The sequence below is a fragment of the Phodopus roborovskii genome, unplaced genomic scaffold (assembly GCF_943737965.1).
Source record: "Phodopus roborovskii unplaced genomic scaffold, PHOROB, whole genome shotgun sequence".
Classification (NCBI taxonomy): domain Eukaryota; kingdom Metazoa; phylum Chordata; class Mammalia; order Rodentia; family Cricetidae; genus Phodopus; species Phodopus roborovskii.
The window spans coordinates 8,596,895-8,611,915 of NW_026126578.1; the positions used below are offsets into that span (position 1 = coordinate 8,596,895).

Genomic DNA, 15,021 nt, shown 5'->3' on the forward strand with positions numbered 1-15,021 from the left:
TTCAATTAGTGTATTTTCTAGGCCAACCCATGTCCTATCACATATCAGCACTTTATTCCTTTTTGGTGCATACTAGGCCAGTGTGTGGTTCCACAACATTTTGTTCATCCATACGTTCGTTACCTGATGGACATTTAGGTTACTTCTGCTTTCTTGGGCATCATGGACTAACGCTATAGTGCACATTCTTGCACATTTTTTTTTAAATCTGGGCACGTTTTTATTTGCCTTAGTTGTATACCAAAGAGAAATCTTTCAAGCGGTGCCAACAGAGGTGACTACAAAGCAAAATCTAAAAGAAAAAATATGCTGCACAGGGGAAGTGATATGACCTAGAGGAATCACTCACCATATGCTGGGTACTGTTTTACAGTATCTTCTTTCATGTGTGAAGAAAGCTCAGAGAAGCTAAGTAACTTGTCCACGAGCACGCAAAAAGGATATTTAAGTCCGTCTGGACAAGGACAACTCAGAAAGGGAAGTCTATCCCCTGAAGTGCTAGTGGGTAGCCAGATGAGTTTCAGATTTCTACCTTCCCCTTTTCCCTGCCTGCGAAAGTGTGGAAAGTGGCCTTGAATTTGACCGGACGGCAAATAATTTTAGGCGGATCTACACTGTGAATTGAAACCAAGCAGGTTAGCAGGTGTATGTATGACATTTGATGATCACTGAGTTTTTGGGCCAGTCACACAAACCTCTTGCATTTTCAACAAACCGCTATGCAGCAGGGAGGTCGTCCTCTGCCTGCCTTCTTGTCTTTCTGCCTCCCATTTGGTAGGCCACGCAATTCCTCAGAGTGGGCCCCCACTGGTACCACCCATCTCTTTCGCTCTCCTGGAGCACTCTTAGCATCTTCTTTCTGGACAAATCGTCATCCCAGCTACTCAAATACAGTAAATCCACAGCTCCCTTTCGCAGGCTGCGCGTCAGGTCACGTGCGGGCGTCATCACATGATACGGACCACGTGACACCACGGCGCTGGATGGGCGGTGTAGCTCTGGTGACTTTAGAGCTTGCTGTGTGGTGATGCCTTCGTGGTGAGGACAGCGGCCCCGGAAGGCAGGGCTGGGACCTCCTCTTCCCCAGACTTCAGCGCTTCTCATTCTTCCCGCTGCAAATGAACCGGACGAGCCCCGACTCGGAGCGGCCTCCGGGTTCCGAGCCCGTGTGGGAGCGGCCCTGGTCGGTGGAGGAGATCCGCCGCAGCAGCCAGAACTGGTCGCTGGCGGCCGACGCTGGCGTGAGCGCAGGGCCCAGGACCCAGGGAGGGGCAGAGCTGCCGATATCCTAAAGCCTTTCTAGTACTCAAAGGCGCAGTCCCAGACATCCGGGAGGGGTGGCCCAGTGGGCTTCTACCAGCGCTTTGCAGCGCTGACTTGGGCTTCCTTCCGTGCTGAGACTTTCCAACCTTGCCCTACACACCATCCTGCTGTCCAGAACCGTCTCTGCCCTGTTCAAGGATTGCTGTCTCTACCGAGGGCCTTCTGTATTGGGCTAAATAGGGCAACAGATAATCTGAATAGGACTCCTCACTCCCGGAACCCGAGAGCGCAGAACTTTCAGTTTCACAGTCCCACCATATAAGTAGGATTTGGGTTGTTTTGTTATGTTGCACTGTGTGGCCCCTGGAGAGTGACAACAAAACAGGCCTATATATAAAAAAAAAAATCCCTCTAGAAATGTGATAACAAGTGTTTTTGAGCTGGGTGCACTTACCTGATGAGCTTTGATAATGCTTTTCCGTATCACCTGACTCCAGATCAAAAGCACCATCCCATTTACATAACTACCTGGATGAAAGGGAAGGATTCACCGTGTGTTTGTTGTACCCCACATGTAATGTTGGTACTTCTGTATGTTCCTTTTCAAAACAGCTACTACAGTTTCTACAGGAATTCTCACAACAGACTATCTCCAGGACCCATGAAATTAAGAAGCAGGTGGATGGATTAATTCAAGAGACCAAAGCGACACATTGTCGTCTGCACAATGTCTTCAATGACTTCCTCATGCTCTCTAATACCCAGTTCATTGAGAACGTGAGTTGTTTTATTACATCTGACTTAACCAGTAGGTAATACCCAGTTCATTGAGAACTCGAGTTTTATTACTTCTGACTTAACAAATATGAGCTAATGTAATCTGACATGGTAATTAGGTTCTCTTCTAAGTTTTGGTGGATAGATTAGTTCTTGGTAACTGAAGCTCCTTTCTGTAGAATCACTGTCTTTTTTTAGTGAAGTTTTTGGCTCTTCTAAGCACCCTACAGCCCCCCTAAAAATCAATAAACTAATGGTAAGGTTTGCCTCACTCTGGCTTTTTTAGTTTTGAGGGCAATGAACAGTAGAGCTGTACTGTGTGCCTCTCCGAAAAGCTCCGGTGCTCGTCTAGTAAGATGAGCTATTTATCTGGCCTGACCGTTTGAACACCACTTTGCCTTCAGTTACTGATTGGGTCTTTATGTTTTAATCAGTCATGTAAGTGGAGGCAGATTCTTACTTTGCGTTTTTGTCAACTACGATTTTCTTGACATGGCTGAATCTGTGACACAGAATCATTGGCAGTAAACATGTTGCTGAGCTTTAGCTAAAGCACGTTTGAGTTTTCTTTTCCTAGTGAGTTTCTGAAGCTGCAAGGAATGAATACACAGGTAATTATCATAGCAAAGCTATGATAGAAAAGACACACGTGTTCCTGGAGCCAGTCAAGCAAAGGGAAGGCTGTTGTGAGAATGGGGATGAAGCTTACTTAGTTCCCATGATCAAAGATTTCTTTCTGGATTAACGTGTGAAAAGGCATCTTCTTCTGGGGGCAGGTTTGGTCTTTTGTTTTTGTTCTGAAGGGTCTGGAACTTGCTGTGTAGGCCAAGCTTCCCTGAACTCACCTTGAAATTCTCACCTCTGCTTCTCAAGGACTGGGGTCACTGGTGTACAGTCCTACACCCAGCAGTGAGAAGAGAATTACTTAAGGAAGCTGTGTTCTGAAATTATGTGTAAAGTGCTAAACATAATTTCCAAAACAGCTAAGGTCATAAAGCTCATGATTTAGGGTTGTGAAAATACCATCATGCCCTGTGCGCTGTGATATAGCATGTTTGCATAATTTAGTAGCTCCATGGTGTTTGAGACATGGGATTTGGTGAGGGCTCTTTGTTTACTACGGCATATGCCAGACTAGCTGGCTCACTGAGCTGTTACTGCACCAATTATTTCTTTCTTTCTTTCTTTTTTTTTTTTTTTTTACTGGCAAAGGGAAACATTGATTTTGAAACATACCATGTCTTCAAGAAAACCCAGGACAGACTGAATGCACCTTATCTGTCAGGGATACTTGGGACTAGAAGTTGTTCAGATTGCAGATTTTTTAAAATATGGTCTCTTTGCAGACCTGACAGGTTCAGCATCCCTAATCTGAAAGAACCCCATGTCCAAATTGTTTTGACTGTCCTGTCAGTGCTCAGAAAGTTTTGTATTGCACAGTTGTGGATTGGCATGCTCAGCCTGAAGACATCTCTGATGTGCACAGAATCTGCCTGGTGGCCCTGAGCACTTACCTCTCAGGGAGCGTCAGTTAGGGGATAGCAGCAGCTCCACCGCTTGTCATCACACTGGACTGGCTGCTCCTACTCATGCTGTTCTCACTATGCACCCTTTCTCAGCTCTTCTTGCACTTAATGTTGGAGCTGTCAATCAGGCAAGCAGCAGGAAGTTTTCTTTTGTACTTGATGTGCCTGTACCAGAATGGTACCAGATCCCACTTTTTCAGGAGGAGGAGGAGGCATCGTAAACTTCATTTTTTGATCACAGACTTTAGTTAGATCTTCTCCCCACTCCAGAGTCTTCTGGCAAAATTGCCTTAGAATTTTTGACAGCTTAGGTTTTGTGAAAACTTGTTAATTGTCCTTCATGTCTACTTTTTTTGTGGATTCTGTATTTCCATCCATCTCTCTGTCTCCTCATGATAAGTTCCTATCCCTCTACCCTTCCATTCTGCCATCAGCTTTCTCCCTGAGTGCATTGGTGCCATACCAGATGGAACTGTTTCTAAGACCTTTTGTAATGCCACATGGTACAGTTTCTTCCTGTTTGTGGAGCAGGTGATGATGTTCAGGGAATTGCTAGTGCTTAAGAAAACACCTGGGGGCTGGAGAGATGGCTTATGGGTCAAGAGGACAGGCTGCTCTTCCAGAGGACCCCGGTTCTTTCCAGCACCCACATGGCAGCTCACACCTGTCTGTAACTCTAGTTCTAGGGATTCAACACCCTCACCAGTGGACATTAAAAAATAAAAAGGAATCATCAAAAAATTAAAAAAAGAAGACACCTAACAAAAATACATGTTGCATGTGCTGCTCTCCTGTGTATTTTCTCAGTTGTTAAAAGAAAAAAAAAATTACAGTGAGTTTTCAGAGTGACAGATAGGTCTTGGGAAATTGTTAGTCATTTTGCCTTTTTTTCCCTCTCTGAGTCATATAAGTGTAAAAATTTTCAGTCATTTTAAGCAATAAAAGTATAATAATAAAAGTAAAAAGTAATTTTTACCTTTATCACATTCCTTATTCATTAAGGATATTTATTTAGTTGGTAAGTTATACCAGTTGATATTGGCAGTGGTCTTGGATGAAGGTACCTGTTAGAATCCTTCATTAGGTTAAGTGAAAAAAAAAAAAATGTACCAATTGGGTTCATAGTGGTTTCAGAACTCTCTGATCTGCCAATAGTTCCTCATGTTTCTTAGTCATCCATGTAGGTCTCTTTTTAAAATTTACTTTAGGTGCATTAACTGCTGTTCTTTGTTATTCATCTATGAGCGGTTGGTAGCGGTCCCAGTTGCTTCTCTGAAAAAGTCATTTCCCTGCATTTAAGCATTCTTCTTTGACTTGAGCTTTCACGTGTGACTCCGTCCCAGTGCTTAACTATGTAAACTGTTCTGCTTCCTTACTTAGCGGGTGTACGATGAAGAAGTGGAGGAGCAGGCACTCAAGCCTGAGGCAGAAACATCGGAACAGGTACTTGTGTTCAGCCGCTCTTTCTTTGAATTATTAACTCTGAGACGCGATAAAGAAGGTGATGAGGACTGGGAACGTGGGAGATAACTGCCTTTGGCAGTGGGCCAATAGCACTCTTTCATTTTTCTCTGAAGCTTAGCCTATTACTATGTGGATGAAATTCCGGAATTCTGGTGTAGAGTAGGGCAGAGGGCAGAGTCAACAGCACAGGATTACAGGCCACAGAGGAAGCTTCATCCTGGCTTCCTCCTTCTGCTTCCTCCCTTTTCTCTCCCGATCTTCCTATCTTTCCTCTTTTTTTTTCTTCCTACCCTTTAAAGATCTAGAAGCCCCTCTTCCTCAAGGCCATACAGAAACAGGCCACATACTGTGCTTTGGGAAATGAATGTTAGAGGTGAGGTCTCTGAAGACCCAGTTTCCCCGACTTTTTCTGTGACTGTTTCAGTCTTGTTCTGTCAAATCGAAACTGCATAGAAAGGTCAATATAGTTTTTGTCCATGCATATTTGAGGGCCCCATGGGTACTACAAGATGTGTTAGGACAGAGTGGGTGGTAGAGTGAGCAGTTGTTGATTCTGTTATAGGACTGCAGGGAGCTGATGACTTAGAACACTTGCTCTCAACTGGTTTCATTGTCTATCGAGGCCATAGTGGTTGTTGATCTGAACTGCATTGCATGGTTGGTGTTTTGGAAGTTCACACAAGGAGACACCTGCTGTTAAAACTAGCTGGGGAAAGCTTCAAGGATGAGATTTTTTCCAGACAAAGAAAGAAGGGCCAAGTAAAGAGCAGTGGGTAGGCCATGCCAACAACAAGAGAAAGCCATGTGCTAAGGTTGTTGCTTTGTTCTGTGTGCATAGGGCCTCATGCACACTGGGCAAGCTTTCTCCAACTGAGCTTCATCCCCCTCCCCATGGACTGGGTTTGTGGAAGTGGAGGTCAGAAAAGAGAAGGAAAGGAAGGTGTGGTGTGTGTGCTTTGGAAAGTAGGCCAAGGGATCAAGGAACAGCAGTTCCTACCTCTCCTTTGGTGGCTTGCCACGTGGCCTGTGCATACACATCCTTGCTTATTCCACATTGGTGTCCACAACCAAGAAAGAGATTCAGGGCCTTATTTTATTGTGCTCTGGAAGGTGCTCCCTCCTCTCATTCAGGAAAGCCTGGCAGATTTGAGTATGTTTATTGTGGAAGTCACCTTCAGTCAACTCTGACTTCCTCAGAAAGAGTGTAAGTCTCTTGGAAAGGTTGATGATGTTCTACTAAGAAGTGAAACTGTCAGATTAGGATATTAGAGTCCAGCTGTGGCTCTTTTTGTTCCTGGCATTTGTAGGAAAGTGAATCTTATTTTAATAGTACTCATGCACTTGCTACTCAGCAAAATGCAATAGCGTGGTTATATCAAGTGGTTAGTGTGTAGTGGAATATTTTCTGAGCACTACAGGACTAGAGGAACAATTCATTAGCAGAGTGCATCCTAACATACATCAGACCCCAGGTTCTATGTCCACTAACCTAGAGAGGTAAGAGGCATTAAGCACATTTTGTTCAAAATGTGTTTTCACTCTCAGTTTTGGTTTTTAATTTGAATGTTGAAATTCTAGAATTTAAATGATTTGATGTGTGTCCAGATAGTGACAAAATAGAGATTTAAAGCTTGTGCATTTACTCCAAAGTCTGTGTCAGAATATGACTGTGTTAACATTTTGAATTAAAAGTTCTGGAGGAGGGCATGACTTGAGAGTTGGCATTCTGGAGACACACTGAAGGGTGTTTTGTTTATAGGAGAAGACTCGGGAGCAGAAAGAAGTGGACCTGATCCCTAAGGTCCGGGAGGCTGTGAACTATGGGTTACAGGTGCTGGATAGTGCCTTCGAGCAACTTGACATAAAAGCGGGGAACTCGGACTCGGAAGAAGATGATGCCAATGAGCGGGTGGAACTGATCCTTGAACCAAAGGTAAAGGTGTTCAGTTACAATATTATGACTTGACTGCTTTGCCAGGCACAGGATGTGTAAGGCATAGGCATTCCCAGATTGACCCCTCTGAGAGCCTTACTTGACACAGCTTTTCTGTGGTACAAGGTAGGTAAAACAGGTATGCAGAGCATACCTTTTCTTGAAAGGTTTTTAGTATAGTCTGTGGGAAAGGAGGGATTTACCTGAGCAACCATTCTTAGAACCCTGAGACAAAACTGACTTACAGCTGAGAAGGCAAGGTGAAGGATGAGATTTTTAATTGGATTTGGTTAGTTTTTAAAAATTTTATTATTATTATTATTATTATTTTGGTTTTTCAAGACAGGATTTCTCTGAGTAGCTTTGGAGTCTCTCCTGGCACTTGCTCTGTAGACCAGACTAACCTCAAACTCATAGAGATCTACTTGCCTCTGCCTCCCAAGTACTGGGATTAAAGCCGTGTGCCACCACTGCCCAACTAAAATTTATTACTATTACTACTATTATTATTATTACTATTATTTCTTGTTTTTGTTTTTCTAGACAGGGTTTCTCTGTGTAACAGTCCTGGCTTTCCTGTAACTCACTTTGTAGTCCAGACTGCCTTGAACTCACAGTGGCCCCTCTGCCTCTGTCTCCTGAGTGCTGGGATTAAAGGTGTGTGCCACCACTGCCCAGTCAAATTTAATTTTTTAGTACTTAAACTTTGTCATTGATGTGTTTGCATGGGGCATGCATGTCCCATGGCACATGACTGAGAGAAGACAACTCTGGAGTTGGTACTCTCCTAACTTTCCATGGGTTCAGGGGATTGAACTCCAGTCTGCAGGCCTTTACCCACCCAACCATCTTATGGCTCATTTTTATTTTAAAACTGAAGTTTTATTTGTTATTAATTTTTAATAAAAGAAACATATACACATATATGTATATATCTGAGATATTTGGGGGAGGAAATCAGCTTTGCCTTGCTATTTTTGCCTAGGATCTAACGTTTTAAAAAATCACTGATGTTTTTAACCTTACATCGTATTTCCTATTTTCTACTTTTATTTATCTCCTTAACTTGTTTAAGATAGTCAGATGCAGCAGAATGTCCTGTAGAACACTTGGCTTTATTTATTTATTTCAGGTGATAGACAACTTTATTCAGTGCATCAGACAACCTGTACTCTGAGGTTAGGAAGGTCCCTATGAGTAATGTTCAGTCCCAAGGACAAGTTGCACATGGCAGAAACACGTTCTATGGCAGAAACACGGTCTTCCTTGATGCATATGAATAAATAACAGTGGCCTGCTGATAACCTGAAGTTACTCATTTCTAACTAGCTACAACACCTGGGAGAGGCATACAAGCACATTTCAAGAATAATTCTTGAGTTTTTTTTGAAGGAACTGAGGTCGTAAGACTTTTGTCTTATTTTCCTGGAGTTTTCATTTTTCCCAAGCACTCAGAAATCTCACATGACTCTATTCTTGGACTGTGTTCAGACTCTGGCTTTACTTTGAACGCATGTGTTTAATGGTTGTGCCCTTCCCTTCCTTGAAGGATCTCTACATTGACCGCCCTTTACCCTATCTCATTGGGTCAAAGCTCTTCATGGAACAGGAAGATGTAGGGCTCGGAGAACTATCCAGTGAAGGTACTTTCTTGCCAATGTTTCTGTCATGTTTAACATCTTAACTTTTTGTGTTAAAGTAATTAAAACTTTACGTTAATGTTACAAGAGCAGTGGGTAGATCAGTAGATTCTCTCGAGTTTGCCAGCTCATGGTTTACTCTGTGTTTCCATTATCTATAGTCATAGTTCATCTGACCCTCCTTTACCCTAGTGTTCTCTGTGTATTTTCTAAGAGCAAGGACATTTTCTTAACATAACCACACTGTAAAGTCAATTTCAAGTAATTGTACTGTTATCCAGTCTTTGGTTATATTCAGATTTTGTCTCTTGTCCCATTTCTGTCCTTTACTACCCATGTCACCTTCTTTGGTCTAAGACTTAAAGCATTTAGTTGTTAAATTGCTCTAGTCAGCTTTTATTTTAATTTCATTTTATTTTTTTTTATTTTTTGTACGTGTGGTTGACCTATGGGAGTTCGTTTCATGTTCTAGCCTGTGATTTCCAGAGACTAAACTCCAATCATCAGGACTGGTGGCAATTGCCTTTACCTGTCATTGCTAGTCAGCTTTTAGTCTGATATAATTTCTTCATGTTTTTGTAACCATGATATCCTTGTAGAGTAAGGCCAAGTTATGTGTGGCTTTTTTTTTTTTTTTTTAATGCATGGAAGGTACTTTGAAATTGTGTAATTAACAAAGATACTTTCATTCACTAAGTGGCATTGGCTTTATTAAAGTCTCTTTGGTGCTACTGTGGTTGGAATCTGAGAAGGAGCTACAGGTATTTCTGGTGAATGGTGTTGACTTTTATACTTCTTTCTGACAGAAGGCTCTGTAGGCAGTGACCGGGGAAGTATTGTGGACAGTGAAGAAGAGAAAGAAGAGGAGGTAAGGACATCGTATGACCAGGTCATGGTGACAGGGAGCCTAGGCTGTGTGGTGCAGGCTAAGCATGTGACATACTCCAGTTTTCATAAAACTGAAGGGGCAGAATCTGAAGTATTTTCTTAGGGTTGAAATTCTTTTTTGTAAGTTTTACAGAGAGAAGTAAGGGAAACTGCTTTGATCTCTTTTACTGTTATCTACCTCTCCCCCTTTCAACCTAATTCCTTCACATCTCATTATATTTTGAGGAGAGAACATCTTAGACACTGTGGTACAGTCTGCCTGAAACTTAAGTGTTGGAATGTGTTCTCCTTGAATAATCCTAGAAAAAATAAAGAGCTGCAATGAACAACTTTTTATAAGAGGATGATGGTGATTATCATTGTGTGTGTGTGTGTGTGCACCTACACAAACAGTTTTAAAAGATTTATTATCACCAGTGTCATGATTACTACTGTTATCTGTGTGTGCATATGTGTGTTCGAGATCATGCACACATGTGAGTGCATGTGTGTGCTGATGCCTGTGGAGACCAGATGTCAGATCCCCTGGAACTGGAGCTGCCCGATGTAGGTGCTGAGACCCAAACTCTAGTCCCTTGCAAGATCAGCATAATCTCTTTACCACTGAGCCATCTCTTCAGCCCCTGAATAATTTTTAAAGCCCTCTAATCAAAGCATGTACTTCATGTTTGCTTGCTAGTGTCTTAAGGTCACAGAGTAAAATGTTTATCTAGGGTCTAGGGCCTTGAGTTGTTCCTTCAGACAATGAGTATGAGATCCTAAAAGGAGACCTTTTTGTGTGCCTGATTTTCATTTCTTAATTGTTCTCCCCCTGTCTCCTGCATTTCTTCCTTCAGCCCTGCAAGTAGAAATCCTAGCAATAGAAATAAACTTGCCTGTTACTTTGCTATAGATAATTAACTGCGGAGTCCTTTGTTTTTAGCTGTAGCTCTTTACCAAATCAGTGTAGCAAATGCTGATGTTCAATTCTTGAGCTTAATAAAGTACTTATCCTACTAGAGGGAACACAGAGATTGTAGTCCAAAATGTAAAACAACCTTAACCTACCTTCTGATGCAATTAAAAGAGCTTTCTTTAAATTTTAAGGGTTGGATTGGGAAATACAAATGATATAAATGAGTCATTAGAGCTATTTAAATGAAACATCAATATTCTGGCAGCTAGACAATTCTTGTAGTATTGCCAGTCATTCATCTTGTCTACTATTTATGGTGACTGGGTGTAAGAGCTTTCCCTCTGCCTCACACAGTCAGCTCACCTTAGAGACTGACTTGGTCTTTTCTGTGTTAATAGCAAAGCATTTTCGCCCACAGGAATCAGATGAAGATCTTGCCAGTCGTAGTGACAATGATCAAAACCAGGTAAAGCTCATGTATTGAATTGAATTACTTTTAAAGCTTTAATTGAAGCATAATGTGTATACTAAAATACTAAAATGGCTTTTCTTTCTGCTTGGCACACAGGATTGAGCCTAGGGTCTTAGATGTGCTTGGCCAGCTCTGTATTGTCTTTGTCTCCCAAGTCTCCTAAAATGACTTTTGAATGATATGTTGAAGCATTTTCATGCTCACTGCTAGTGTTGAGTTTGTTGTGTATTTAGGGTTGTCACCTCCTTTGGATATTACCTTTTCCAAATTTTGCTTCTTTTTATTAGCCCCTTTTAATCATCATTTCCTGTTCTTGTTGAGAGTAATTTACATTCCTCTAATAATGAATATTTTCAATATTCTAATTTCCTAATCTTGTATTCTTTATTTTTATTTTTTTTAATATGGCATGCTTCACAAATTTGCATGCCATCCTTGAACAGGGACTATGCTAATCTTCTCTGTATCATTCCAATTTTTAGTATATATGCTGCCAAATCAAGCCCAATCTTGTATTCTTATTAAAAAGTAAAGGCAGGCAAATCTCTGAGTTCGAGGCTAGCCTGGTCTATAGAGCAAGTTTCAGCTCATCCAGGGCTACACAGAGAAAATCTGCCTTGAAAAAACCAAAACCAAGGGGGAAAAAAAAGTAAATCCTTTCTTTTCTTTCTTTTTTTGGGGGTGGGGTTTGAAATAAATAGATTTCCTCTGTGTAGCCTTGGATGTCCTAGAGCTAGCTCTGTAGACCTGCTGGCCTTGAACTCACAGAGAAGTACCTGCCACTACTTGCTGGGATTAAATGTATGCACCACCACTGCTTGGCTAGTTTCTAATAAATAGTGTGGAATGTGTGTTCCAAGTGTGGTTCCTTTTTTTAAGGGGAAAGATTAAAGACTGATAGTGTCTCCTTTTTAGTTTGATGACTTGCATTTAGTAATCCTGTTTACATTCTCAGCACACTGCACGGATGAGTGATGAGGAAGAGGATGATGATGGTGACCTTTTTGCTGACTCTGAGAAGGAGGGGGATGATATTGAGGACTTTGAGGAAAATGCCAAGTCTGTAAGTATATTTATCCCTTGATAAGGTCTTAGAAGCAGTGTTTGTACATTGATCCTTAAGATGGCCATTTATATTTGTAGTCATCTCTTCTTACATCATATTTGTAATTTGTGTGTGTAGCCAGAAGCAAATGGTGGATGACTTCTTCAATCACAATCCCCCTTATTTAGAATCAGGGTCTCTCATTGAATTTAGGGCTTAGCAATTTGGATAAACTAGCTGGCCAACAGGTCCCAGGGATCCTCCTGTTTGTCTCCCCAGCTCTGAGTTTACAGGCACACATAGCCACTTCTAGCTTTTTGTATGAGTGCTAGGGGGTCTGAACTCTGGTTCTCATTCCATGCAGAAAGTATTGTATCGATTGAGCTATCTCTACTGCTCACGTATTTGTAATTGAATTGTTTGTTTTTAAAGATCTGCCTTATTTTTTAAGTGTGTTTTTGGTGTATCTTTGTGACTGTATTTGCACATGTGTGTGGGTTTCTGGGGAGACCAGAGAGGGTATAGGATTTCTCAGAGCTGGAGTGATAGGTTATGAGACACCTGACAGGTTCTGAGAACCAACCTTAGGGCCTCTGAAAGAGCTGTGAATACCGTCGCTCTTGTCCCTTGCTTTAAGTTTTATAAATAGCAGTACATGTCCCTGTGTCTCTATTTAATTATCGTATGAGTGCCAGTTTTCTTCTAATGCTAGGGATTATTTTTAAGACAGCTCATTAGGGATATATTCAGCTCCAGAATTTTGAGATCAGATACTCCTCCATCTCCTTCCATACATTCATGTTAGTTTTCTTACAGAGACTTTTCAAGTATTAAAAAAAAATAAAGATGCAAGATCATCTCCTTTTAAAGGAATACTGTTGTTTAGTTGAGCTCTGTAGGTCCATGTGTTCAAATTCATTGAGAAAAGTTCTGTTTTTGCATGTGTATTGACACACATAAATAAACCTTAAAAAAAGCAAAAAGCCCTGTTTTGTTTGTAGTTTGATTACTTTATGACTGTTGATATAATTTTGTTAGGTGTTCAGAAGTAAATTGTACTAATTTGTTAGTGGTTTGTTTGTTTGTTTGTTTGTTTATTTAGTTATTTATTTATTTGCCTGTAGAAAAGACCTACATCTTTTGCTGATGAGCTGGCAGCTCGGATCAAAGGAGATATCTCAAATCAGCTGAAAGAGGAACAGATAGGTAAGCTCTGAAGGCAGGGTAATGGGTGGTTGGTTGGTGGCATTCGGTAGTTTGCTTGTGCTAACTCATACACATGTTCTCTGTCTGTGTCTATGTGCCTTTCTTTTTGAGACTGGGTCTATGCTGGCCTCAAATATGCAATGCAGGCTAAGGGTGGTTTTAAATTCCCAAGCTTCTTGCCTTCTTTGAGTGCTGGAATCATAAACATAAGCCACCATACTCAAACATGGGGTTAACTAATTACTAAGACCTGATAGGCTTACATTTTAGTTCTTGACCTTTTGTCATTGTTTTCTTAGACTTCTCTATGGTTGTTGTTTTACATTTTATTCATTTAACCAGGGAGTGGTGCCATGTACATGACTTGATGTGTGTTCTGAGTTGGTTTTCTCCTCCCTCCTTCTGCTGAGATATGAACTTGAGTGTCCTACTCTTGGCCTGTGTCGTGAGGATGAAGACTCGAGCAGAGAATCAGTAGTTGTATAACAAGAATGTTGAATATTGTTGAAACTGCGAGAGTCTGATAGGTCTTATCCTCAGCAGATGGAAAACCTCAGAAGACAGTGAAGGAGAAGAAGGAAAAAAGAACACCTCCAGATGGTAAGCTCTTCACTCATTCAAAGACTTTGTGTAATGAAAAGTCTCAGTGCTGACAAGTAGGCTGTGTCTCCATCTGAGTTTTCTTAAAGCATCTGAAAACACGTTTAGAGTTCTCAAAGGCAAGTGTGAAGTAATGTTTGTGAGTATTTGGCTTGCTGGTCTAAAGTAGCCATTGCCTGTCTTTCTAGATTTTTTTTAGATGTGTAGGAACTATGGGTTGCTAAAGGTTTTTTTTTTTTTAGTAAAGATTGTGTATGACACTTCCATATTAAGTAGTGACATCTGTTCCCTTGCCACTGTATCCTTCTATAGGATTGCTTTTCCTTTCTCAGACTTACATGTGGCAATTGAGCTATATCTTTGCTTTCAACTAAATCAGCCTAAGAGATTGGCCTAAAGAATCACTGTTGTCAAAACAGACACCCACAGCTAAACACTGAGCTGAACTCCTGGAATCCAGTTGCAGAGAAGGAGGAGTGATGAGCAAAGGGGTCAAGACCAGGCTGGAGAAACTCACAGAAACTGCTGACCTAAAAAAGGGAGAGCTCATGTATCCCCTGGGATGCTGGGAAACAAGCATAGGACTGATAGCTGGGAAACCAGCATAGGACTGACCCAGACCCCCTGGGTGTCAGTTAGGAGGTCTGGGCAGTCTATGGGGCCTCTGGTAATGGATCAGTATTTATTCCTAGTGTACAAATAGACTTTGGGGGCCCATTCCACATAGAGGGACACTCCCTCAGTCTAGACACATGGGGGAGGGCCTAGGCCCTGCTCCAAATGATGTGACAGACTTTGAACACTCCCCATGGAAGGCCTCACCCTCCCTGGGGAGCAGAAAGGGGATGGGATTGGGAGTCCTTGGGGGGGGGGTGGCAGAAGAGTAGGGGAGGGAGAGGGAACTGGAATTGACATGTAAAACAAGATTGTTTCTAATTTAAATGAAGCAAAAAACAAAAGGAAAGAAGGAAGGAAGGAAGAAAGAAAGGAAGGTAACATTCTCTTCAGTCCTGTCTCAGAAAAATGGGGAGGGAGCATGGCAGAAATCCCACAGTGCTGCCTGACCAGAGAGGCAGCAAGCATTGACCTAGGGTTAAAAATTTTAATCCCATTACTCAACTATTTCCTTCAATGCCAAAAAGGTGTATGAGATAGGCAAACCAGATGTTGCCACTCCCAATTCAGAAAGAATTAAAAACCTCAGCAAGGTTATAGGCTTCATTTAAAAAAAAAAAAAAAAAAAAAAAAAAAAGGATCGCTGTTGACTCTAGATATTGCTCATTTGAGGATGTCAAATACTCCTTGTGAGCTG

General features: G+C 41.5%; 1 protein-coding gene and 1 non-coding gene across 3 annotated transcripts in view; one reads left to right on the forward strand and one right to left on the reverse strand.

Moving 5' to 3' along the window:
• Positions 1 to 1,048: 1,048 nt before the first annotated feature.
• The window catches only part of Washc2c (WASH complex subunit 2C), a 47,719-nt gene continuing 33,746 nt past the window's right edge, over positions 1,049 to 15,021 (forward strand). The window contains exons 1-10 of one of the 2 annotated variants that reach the window (XM_051203806.1): positions 1,049 to 1,241; positions 1,876 to 2,040; positions 4,947 to 5,009; positions 6,790 to 6,963; positions 8,513 to 8,606; positions 9,410 to 9,471; positions 10,805 to 10,852; positions 11,814 to 11,921; positions 13,028 to 13,109; positions 13,650 to 13,709. In XM_051203806.1, the coding sequence (XP_051059763.1) occupies positions 1,119 to 1,241; positions 1,876 to 2,040; positions 4,947 to 5,009; positions 6,790 to 6,963; positions 8,513 to 8,606; positions 9,410 to 9,471; positions 10,805 to 10,852; positions 11,814 to 11,921; positions 13,028 to 13,109; positions 13,650 to 13,709 (979 nt within the window). In that variant the 5' untranslated portion in view covers positions 1,049 to 1,118. The remainder of the gene's footprint in view (positions 1,242 to 1,875; positions 2,041 to 4,946; positions 5,010 to 6,789; positions 6,964 to 8,512; positions 8,607 to 9,409; positions 9,472 to 10,804; positions 10,853 to 11,813; positions 11,922 to 13,027; positions 13,110 to 13,649; positions 13,710 to 15,021) is intronic. The other variant, XM_051203807.1, reaches the window with a different exon arrangement.
• LOC127236265 (U6 spliceosomal RNA) lies at positions 11,257 to 11,360 on the reverse strand. The gene has a single exon (XR_007835764.1). It is a non-coding gene; the product is annotated as a U6 spliceosomal RNA (small nuclear RNA).